Source organism: Myotis davidii, unplaced genomic scaffold (assembly GCF_000327345.1).
Source record: "Myotis davidii unplaced genomic scaffold, ASM32734v1 scaffold281, whole genome shotgun sequence".
Taxonomy (NCBI): domain Eukaryota; kingdom Metazoa; phylum Chordata; class Mammalia; order Chiroptera; family Vespertilionidae; genus Myotis; species Myotis davidii.
The window spans coordinates 4,204,856-4,216,129 of NW_006293784.1; the positions used below are offsets into that span (position 1 = coordinate 4,204,856).

Below are 11,274 nucleotides of genomic sequence, written 5' to 3' on the forward strand. Positions count from 1 at the left end.
GCCCCCCCCCAACTGGCCCTGCTCTGCGTGTGACAGGGTAGAGCCATAACCTCCCCATCGACCCTGCCTTGAGTGTGACAGGGGAAGGCGCCCCACCTCCCCAATTGGCCCTGCTCTGAGCCAGACCAGGGGCTGCACCCCTAGGGATTGCCTGCCCTCTGCCATCCGGGAGCAGGCCTAAGCCAGCAGGTCGTTATCTCCCGAGGGGTCCCAGACTGCGAGAGGGCACAGGCCGGGCTGAGGGACCTCCCCTCCCCCCCGAGTGCACAAATTTTTGTGCACCGGGCCTCTAGTATATATATAAAATAAATAAGCTCAACTTTAACTCTTCCTCAACAGTAACTCCTATAACTCTAATTACCCAAGGCCACAGTTGTTAGAGGAGGCCACAATTATCACATTCTTATAAATGACATTTGATAGCAAACAAAGCTGAAGGCAAAGAAACTCCCCAATAATTACCAAGCAGTTTGAACCTAAGTGCCTCTTCAATCCACACACAGAAAATCCAATTTCAGAGATGGAAATCCTTCTTAAATATAAACATTTCATTCAGGTTATGGCCTGTGACGATTACTAAAAACACACTGAAATATTTGGATAGCCTTTACGGTGGATTTTTCCATATCTAGCCATTCCCGACTAAACTTGGAAACAAGAATTAAATGTGACATAGTGACCAGTTCACTTCACCAAGGCCAGACCTGGTAACTTCTGAAAAAGAGTGAAAGAATGAAAAATGAGCTTTCAAACACAGGAAGCCACTAGAAAATAAGAACACCACCACTCCAGATCCTAGCATTCAAGCCTTAACGATTTTTCTGTTGAATAGTGAGTTTCGGGGCGAGGGGGTGGGGAGCTGAGGGTGGATTTCTGTTCACTGTACACACGACACCAATGGGAATAGGGACCAGTCCAAGTTCTACGTTACCCGTGCTCCGGGTAATAGCTCCAAGCTGTGAGGCACAGCTGTAGCGGCCCTGCCAGCAAGGCCGGCGCAGCCGTGCTTTGATAGCGTGGGGCCCTGAAGTGTCAGGATATAGAGAAGGCAGCAGTTGTTGGCTGTGAAAACAGTCTGATACAAACCAGATGGGAACTTACTAGATGGGCAACACAAAGGAAAACAATTGGCTCATTCAACAAAGTCAGGCCCCTGCCCCAGAGAATTCACAGAAGACAATAACAGTCACCCGGAGTTGATGCAAACAAGAAACAGCCATGTGGCTACAGTTTAAAGAATTGTTTTTCCTCAGACTAAACAAAGTTTTGATTTCTAATTCTTGTGTTCATTAATTGTAGTTTGGTGCACAGGCCTTTTGCCAAAGACAAATATTTCATTTAGACAATACAGATTCTTTGTGACACCGAGAAAAATATATGGGGACATGGAGACTAATTTGGTGCTGCTTCCTGTAAAGTGCCATGAACACAGGCTAAGCTATTTCAGGAAACTGGCGAATTTAGAGAATGATTGATCATGCTGACATAGTAATTAGAAAATATCCAACATAATATTTCCAGGACTTCCTATGTCTGATTTGTTTTAACGTAGGCAGAAGGGCATGAAAGGCAATAATCACAAGTCTTGGAACTACATTTCCATCTAATAAATTTTTTTTTTACCTCATTCGATAGGACAGTATTCCTGCAACTATATTCACAAGAAAAAAGTTGCAGGGTTCTCCACAACCTTACTGTGTGAGGCTCATCACATGACAAAGTTACTCTCCATTCTGAATTGACATGTATAACAAAGATGAACAATTAGATTTTAAGGTAAATATTGACAGGAATATTTCACTTAAAGACTTTTGTTACGTATGTATTCCACAACAGAGTAATTGGTTTTACTATTTTAAAAGAAAGTAAACAGCATCCTCGCTTAAAATAATTCACAGGGCATTGAATTTCTTCCACTGGAAACCCTAGCACACTTCGGGCCTCTGCATTGACCACGAATGTAAAAATACACTCAAGAAACCATTCTTAGGTGGTGCCTAAGGAGCCCATCAGAGAAACTCCGAAAATAAAAGCATTTTCATGCACACACACTATTTGAATATATTTTATAATTAAATGAATTTAATCCTGTTTTGTTTTGCGCTTTTATAATAATAATAAATAATAATTAGGTTAAAAGAGAAGACATATATCTATGGAATTGTGAAAATTATTATAGTCCATGAACACAGGCTTCCCGATTTGCATTTGCTGCACTGTCCACATTATTCTCACTCACTCTTCCACCCTAGAAACTTAAGCCGAACACTTACACCTCTCTCACTGCGTTAGATCTTCCACCCATGCAAGGTAATTCTGAAGTAACCCAGAGAAGCAGAAATGGAGTAACGACTTGTTGTGTAGGTTGATACCCTCATAAGCATTTTCAGCCACAGGTATTTTCCCTCTGCACTCGGTTGCACATGCACATTTACACACATTGTTAAAGTCTAAATTAATTTGTGGCAACAGTGCTAAATAACTGAGCACTTTAACTGTAATGATCAAATCCAAGAAATCATTTTGTGCTATTGTAAGCTGAATTACCATGTAAAAAGCAGGAAAAGAAAAATGTTTTAAAGTGTTATTAAAATCTTATGTAAGAATTAAGAATACATCACTCATGAACGAAGCAATTCTGTTAAGTTATTTTTCAACACATGAAATCAACTCTCTTACAAAATGATTAAGAAAAGTAGTTTATCTTGGATTTATTAGTAAATTATTTCTTAGACTCTGAGTTAACTCATGAAAAATATAGATTTGTATCATTCCAATTATTAGGCATAATGATAATTATTCATGCACTTCTTCAGAAATTGCCTATTTCTACTTTTATGTGTGTGTGTGTGTGTGTGTGTGTGTATTTATATTAGAGGCCCAGTGCACGAATTCGGGGCCAGTGGGGCCAGGGAGGGACGCCGGAGGAGGGGTCCAGGGCATGTCCAGCCCATCTCACTCAGTCCCAATCAGCTGGACCCCAGCAGCAAGCTAACCTACCGGTCGGAGCATCTGCCCCCTGGTGGTCAGTGCACCTCATAGCGACTCGTCGACTGTCTGCCCCCTGATGGTCAGTGGAGTCCCAATTGGCCGGATCCCAGCAGCAAGCTAACCTACCGGTTGGAGCATCTGCCCCCTGGTGGTCAGTGTGCGTCATAGTGAATGGCCAACTGGACAAATGGACACGTAGCATATTAGGCTTTTATTATACACACACACACACACACACACACACACACACACACTATCCTAATGGAGTGCCATAAATTTTATAAGGAAAAAAAACCAAGAAACTGCATTTAACAAGTTTTTAATCTCAGAAGTTGACACTGTTATAATTTCAGAGAAGACAAGGGCCAGATCATGCAGATCCTTTCAGGTCACCGTGAGGAGTCTGGACTTTATTCTGGTACAAAACAAAGCCTTTGGAGGATTTTGAGCAAGGAGTCATGTGATCTGATTCGTATTTTTAAAAGATTACTCTTGCTCTGGGTGGCTAATAGACAATAGGGGATCAAAAATGAATATAGGAAGACCAGTTGAAAAACTTCTCAGGATAATATTTAGGTTGAAGGATATTATGCTTAAAAAATTAACTGCACAACTATAGCAGGTAGAAAACTTAGTTTGATATCAAGTCACTGAAATAAATCTTGACCAGTTTTATTAGAATACCACAGAATCAAGCAACAGTTTTTAATAAGTTCTGTGGTCACTGAGACAAGCAAAGGGAGGTTACATAACCTCCATGAGCCTCTGTTTTCTCATCTGTATAATAAAACAACAACAATAAAAACATCTTTACATACAAGTTTGCTGTGAAAATGAAAGCTCTGATATGAGAGAGGTTCCTTGTCAGTTGTAAAGCATTTGACAAATGTTAGGTTTCACCATTGTGGGTTCAGGGGGAAGAAACAGATCTATCACACTTGAGAGTGATTGTGTTCTGTCCTAGTGTAACTCTATGAAAGATATATTTGAGTAGAATATGATCAAACTAATAGAGAGCTTGGGAAAATGCCATAAAACAAGGAAAAGAGCATCAGCTTTGCACACAGGGGCTTGAATCCCAAATTTTCAAGCTTCCAGAAACTTCTCTCTTAAAAAATGGGCATAAAACTACCTCTATGGCACGGTATTGTAAGAAATAAATTAGATAATAACACAGTGTGCCTAACAAGGTTTCAGTAAATAGACACTATTGCTAAGATTATGACTGTGTTCAGGGCACAAAAATACTGAGGGTGGGGGTGGGGTTAAAGATGAATAAGTCATTCTTTTCAATTGGAAGCTCAGTAAGGACTCAAAGCTGAATTGTGAAGACTAAGAAGTTGGTAGACATGTAGACATGGGATAAGAAGGAAACTCCAGGTGGGAAGATAACATGCAAAGGCATTCAGACAGAAGTATAGTGTGTGGAGAGGGCTCATTAATGTTTATTGAACTGAACTGGGTTGATTACACTTTATATTGAATGTGCCAATAAGGATAGGTTTTGAACTGATCATTCTTTTCTGAAATCTAAACATTTATTTTTAAAACAAGTTTTTCTATCAAACACTTTAGAGTTATTCGCACATACAGTATCTTCTTGTTCTTTGTTTCTAGTTAACAATAAATTATAAAGCATAAATGTTCCAGAGTTTTAGCTTGAATGGAATGTATTCTTTTTTTAAAATATATTTTATTTATTTTTTACAGAGAGGAAGGGAGAGGGATAGTCAGAAACATCGATGAGAGAGAAACGTTGATCAGCTGCCTCCTGCACACCCCCTACTGGGTACATGCCTTTGACCAGAATCGAACCTGGGACCTTTCAGTCCGCAGGCCAACGCTCTATCCACTGAGCCAAACCGGGTAGGGCGAATGGAATGTATTCTTAAGTAAACACCTAAATATCCAACTTACATTACATTGAAGATATGTTCTATAAAAATACTAGAGGCCCAGTGCATGAGATTCGTGCACTGGGGGTGGGGTGGGGGAGGGGTCGTCCCTCAGCCCAGCCTGCGCCCTCTCACAGTCCAGGACCCCTCGCTCCTTACCACCTGCCTGCAACAGAGGCAGGAGAGGCTCCCGTCACCGCTGCTGCACTCACCAGCCGTGAGCCGGGCTTCTGGCTGATCAACGCTCCCTCTGTGGGAGCACACTGACAACCAGGAGGCAGCTCCTGCATTGAGTGTCTGCCCCCTGGTGGTCAATGCATGTCATAGTGACTGGTCGTTCACTGTTCAGTCGATTTGCATGTTAGCCTTTTATTATATAGGACAAGAGGCCCGGCGCAAGAAACTCCTGCATAGGTAGGGTCCCTAGGCCTGGCCTGAGATCAGGGCCAATCTTCCCTGGCTTCCAGCAGCTGGCCCCACTCCTGCCATGCCACCACCGGTCGTCCAGGCGATCGGGGCCCCAGTGCCGCCCACCTCTGGTTCCCAGTTCCCAGTTCCCCATTGGGCGACCGGAGCCTGCCAGCTGGGGGGAGGGACCAAGAGGTTGGCTGTTCCCACCCACTCCCCGGCCCCACCCCTCATCACCACCAGTCACCCTCGGTGTATAGGGCAACTGGCTGGGCGATCAAGGCTCCAGCATTGCCCGTGTCCACACCACCCACCCCCAGTTCCTCATTCCCCATCGGGCGATCGGAGCCTGCGGGCTAGGGGCAGCTCCTGTGTTGAGCATCTGCCCCCTGGTGGTCAGTGCGTGTCATAGCCAACCGGTCGTTCTGTCATTTGGTCAATTTGCATATTACGCTTTTATATATGTAGATTATTCATTCAAAGTGAAATACATACTTCACCCTGAAACAGCCACAATTTGGGGTCCATGTATTCTTAGAAGCATTTACCTGCCAGACAAGATGTGGGTTTGATTCCCTTGTAATAAGGTGAATTTCCTTCACTGGCTTCAAGGCCTCTGTATGATAGAACTGAATTCCTTCAAGGTCACCCAAAGGCCTGAGGACCCTAAAGCAAGCATGTCAAACTCAAAGGCCAACACAGGCCAAATATATAAGGTTTAAGTTTATGTGGGCTGCAAAAAACAAAAGCTTCAATTTTCATAGAAACATAGGTTTATTTAAAAAATATAGCATACAAAAAAGAACAAGAGCAATGATAAAATTAATGTTTTCTTCCTGACACTTGGCACTGTTCTCTGCTACTATCTTTCCTGCTGTGGGGATGTCTTATTCGCAGTGATTACTTTCAAAACTGACCCAAGGTGAATGTCAGTAATTCTGGATCTGACAGGAGACTTATTTCCTTTCATAATTGTAAATACCTGTTCACATCGTTATACTGGCTGGGCGCAAAAATATTTGTTGTGGGCATGTGGCCCACCTGCTATGAGTCTGACATGCTTGCCCTAAAGGATTACTTTGCCACTCTGATTCTCCTATTCTCTGAAACATTAGGCAATGTCTCAGAGTTTCATCAAATAAAAAATAATTTTAAAAATTTTATGGAAATAAAGTCATAACTGACTGTATTTGCCAAGGCAATTATATTCATTCAAAAATATTCAGGATGAAGATATGTATCAATTATAAAGTGAAACACTTGGCTTCTATTTAAAATTCTCACTGGGTATTTGTCTTAGTCAAAGCTGACATAAGTCTGCTCTCCTAACTTCTGTATTAGATGAAAAATTAAATTCAAAAATTTACATATTAAGTCCATTGTTTTAAACTCTTTCTAAATAAAACTTCTCCCTACTAGTAACACCTTGGTTTCTCTTATTCTTCTTATGATTTTTATTGACTTATTGAATGTTAACTGGATGTTATTTAATGACATTGTTCTAAGTCAACAAAAAATTTACTATTGCCATCTTGTGGTCAGACAAAAACAAAAAACAATGTCACCTCCCTAAAGAGAGATATTTACAAACAAAGATATTTTCCTGTCAGCTGAGAAAAATGATTTTATTACATATAACATCCCCAAGGTGATAAAATTCATTTATAATTTTAAGAAATTATAATTTTTAAAAACGAAATTAAATGTCAAGTGATTGGCCATGAATAGTAACAGTATTCAGTAGAAGGATATCAAGTCAGTCCTGATATTATGTTAAGAACATTCATTTGCTCTATATACTGACATGATTAATTTTTAAAGACCATGAGAAAAGTTTTATAGGCAATTTTTCATAGGAGTCTAAAATACATTATTAACACTACTATGCCACAGTTAGCTTAAAAAGTAGTCGTCGTTCTGACAAGTTGGAGCAAGAGAGGATCAGAAAATAAATAGAAAAGTAAAAATCTAAACCTCATACAGCATGATCCTAATAAATATCTTGGTGCCTCCTATTTAAGTCCTCCCCAAATGCCAAATGCATAGTTATATTTGCAATTATATTGGCACTCGATACATGAGATTACAAAACACAACTGTAAAAACAAAGAAAAACATTCCACTGCTTAAAGTATTCCTAGTACTTCTTCCTGGATTGTGAATAGAAAGTTTTAAACAGTAGATATCTTAAGTTCTGCTGCCAAATTTCAGAATTTAGGTTATATAAAATTTAAATGCCTAAGCAGCAAGAAGGCACATGAAAAGCTAACAGCCTTACAGAAACAGAAAGACAACCTCAAAATGCCATGACACAGGTTACAGAATTAAAGTCTAACCACACAATGTTGATAATCAACCAACAGTGGAGAAAAGTTCGATATAATAGCATTTAACATGAGAATCCTGTTTTTTAAGTTGTACTTGGTCAGCATCACCACACACCATTAAGTAGCCTTTACAAAGCACCTTAACAGCCATATCCCTGCCTTCATCAATTGTACAAGAACCAAAAGGTAACATAAAAGGAAAAAAACTACCTGAGAGCTTTTTCAAATCCATTAGAAATAGAGTTTATTGGTAAAAGGAACTAAATATACCATCAAATACGATGCTAGATTCTTTATCCCTATGGACTAAATGAGAAAAAGGAAATACAAAGAAAACCTAGAGATAAGATGTATTTAAAAGTAAAGGATTCTCATTATATATCTGTTCAATATCAGGATTAAGTATCAAACATATTACTACAAGAAAACGAATCTTACCTTGTTGCTCTGAAAGTGAAATATCAGATTTACTTCTTACACGTATTACACGAGTTTGTGCTGGCTTGTGTTCAACTTGCCTAGCATCATGGTCTTGCTTTTGTTGGTACTAAAGAATTTAAGACATGAGGTCACCGTATTATTTTTAAAGTTACTTTGAAATAATTTGAGCAATTAAATTTCGTACGAGTTTAATTATGTAAAATTTGAATATTATACATGCCTTCTAATTGCCAAATGTTACTAAAGGAAAAATAATGCAAATAGGTTCTTTAAAAAGATTTGGATAATATATACAGATTTCAAATATTCAAGTAATTTGTCTATTTTTAACAGGAAATTCAGAGCTACTTAGAAATCAAACTATTTTAGATACATATACATGATGGATTTGGACAGAATAAGAGCTTAATTTGAAGAGCTGTAAGCTCTCCCAAATAAAATTTGCATGCTGCACTACAAATTTCAAAGAGCTTTAACAGTCATATCATTTAATTCTCACATGTGTGAGAGGTACTGTTGTTATCCTCCTTTGCCATTCAAGAAATATATATTCCACAGTAAACCCCATCATCTCTCCTCCTTACCTATACCCAAACCAAATTTGAAATTTACAGCAGTCGCAATCCCTTCACAATCACACATCGCTAATTGTTGATGACTTGAGCCATTTTCCTTCTTCCTTTTTCTACTTTCTGAGCCTAATTTTAAATAAGTCCCTGAAAACTATCAGATATACTTTGACAGGAACTCAGAAAGCTATCTCTAGATTCTTATCAACAAATACAAGCAAAGCAGAACCTGAAACACCTGTCCACATGGACGCAAATGTAAGCACCCCAGCTCTGGCATCTATTTACCTTCAAATAAAAGTAACTTTAGACTTGCAGCAGTGACAAGCTTTAACTTCGTCTTCTAAGCTTAGAGCCATTAGTCATGTAGGTTTCTGCCTTGAAGGAAATACACATATAATGTGTGCTTCCATGGGGACTCTGACCGTCTCTGGCTGCCTCAGCTTCATGCCTAATTGGCTCCCTTCCTTAACCACAGTGACTAAGAGCTGAGTATTGTGGAGCTAAAATGCTTTGTGTTCAAACCTGGCTGTGGGTTTGAGCTTCGGCCTTGGGCAAGTTATTAATTCCTCAGACCTCAATTTGCTCATTCATAAAATGGGGATGATAATAACTATCTCATTAGGTGGTTATAAGGATTAAATGAGTTAAATATGTAAAAACTTAGAACAGCATCCAGCAGAATAAGCACTGTAAGTGTGCTGTTATTACTAGCCATGTTAGAGAAATCTCACAAATGAATTATTGAGGCCCTTCTGGTAACACTTCAGAGTTTTATGTTAAAACAGGCCAACAATTAAGGGAAAGCAATCATTCTTTTATTTTTTTAATAGTTTTATTGAGGTATAACTGATAGACAATGATCTTCACATATTTAAAGTATACAACTTGCTAAGTGTTGGTATATATGTATACCTATGAAACCATCACCACAATCAAGATAAGGTAATGAATAAATCCATTAATCTCACGAATTTTGATATTTTTTGCATTTCCTACCATTACTATTGATTAGACTTCTGTGAGAATCATCCATGCTAGTGTATGTTTCAGTAGTTCACATCTTTTTATTGCTGAGAAGTATTCCATTGAATAGATTATACCCAATTTGTACAATCACCAATTGATTCATGTTTATTTGGTTTCCAGTTTGGAGCTACTACATGCGAAGCTGCTATGACCATTCATGTACAAATCTTTGTGTAGTCATATGTTTTAGATGCTCTTGGGTAAATGCCTAGGAGTGAAATGCCTGGGTCATATGGTAAGTGTACGTTTCACTTTTTTTAAGCAATTGCTACTGTTTTCTAAAGTGGTAGAATCAGTTCATATTCCCAACCGCCACTGTATGAGAGTTCAATTGCTCCCCATTCTTGCCAACACTTGGCATGTCAGTCTTTTTAATTTTAGGTATTCTAATGGGTGTGTAATAGTAATTATGAGACAACATACTGAATGGGAGAGATATTCACTAATGATACATTTGGTAAAAGGTTAATATCCTAAATTTAGAAAGACTATTTTGGGTATCATCAGAGAGATGCAAATTAAAACCACAATAAGCCCTCGCCAGTTTGGTTCAGTGGAGAGAGCATTGGTCTGCAGACTAAAGGGTCCTGGGTTCAATTCCAGTCAAGGGCACGGACCTTGGTTGCAAGCTTGATTCTTGGCCTTGGCTGTGTGGTACCTGTGGGAGGCAACCAATTGATGTGTCTCTCTCATATCAATGTTTTTCTCTCTCTCTCCCCGTCCCTTCCACTCTCTCTAAAACATCAATGGAAAAATATCCTCAGGTAAGGATTAACAACAACAAAAAAACACAACACAATGAGATATCATCTCACACCTGTCAGAATGGCTATCATCAATTAATCAAACAAGTGTGGCGACAATGTAGACAAAAGGGAACCCTCATGCACTGTTGGTAGGAATGTAGACTGGTGCAGCCACTGTGGAAAACAGTATGAGAGTTTTCTCAAAAAATTAAAAATGGAACTGCCTTATGACCCAGCGATCCCACTTCTGGGAATATATCCTAAAAAACCACAAAACACCAATCAGAAAGAATATATGCACCCCTATGTTCATAGCAGCGTTATTTACAATAGCTAAGATTTGGAAACAGCCCTGGTACCCATCAGTAGTTGAATAGATTAAAAAACTGTGGGACATTTATACAATGGAATACTATGCAGCTGTTAAAAAAAAAGAGGGATCTCTTACCCTCTGGGTCGGCATGGATGGACTTGGAGACTACTAGTATTATGCTAAGTGAAATAAGCCAATCTGAGAAAGATAAATTTCACAGGATCTCACTTATTGGTGGAATCTAATGAACAAAAATAGATTAAAAAACTGTGGGACATTTATACAATGGAATACTATGCAGCTGTTAAAAAAAAAAGAGGGATCTCTTACCCTCTGGGTCGGCATGGATGGACTTGGAGACTACTAGTATTATGCTAAGTGAAATAAGCCAATCTGAGAAAGATAAATTTCACAGGATCTCACTTATTGGTGGAATCTAATGAACAAAATGAATTGACCAACGAAGTAGGACCCGAAGCATGGAGGCATGGAACAGACTGACATACTTAGGTGTGGGGATTGGGGGGACGAGAACAGATAAACCAAAGAACTTAG

At 39.1% G+C, this 11,274-nt stretch overlaps 1 protein-coding gene across 10 annotated transcripts in view; it reads right to left on the bottom strand.

The window, feature by feature from the left end:
* The window catches only part of KIAA0586 (KIAA0586 ortholog), a 106,292-nt gene that overhangs the window by 26,138 nt on the left and 68,880 nt on the right, over nt 1–11,274 (bottom strand). For all 10 annotated transcript variants that reach the window (XM_015566482.1, XM_015566484.1, XM_015566480.1 and 7 more), the window contains one exon: nt 8,060–8,168. In XM_015566482.1, coding sequence (XP_015421968.1) covers nt 8,060–8,168 — 109 coding nt within the window. The remainder of the gene's footprint in view (nt 1–8,059; nt 8,169–11,274) is intronic.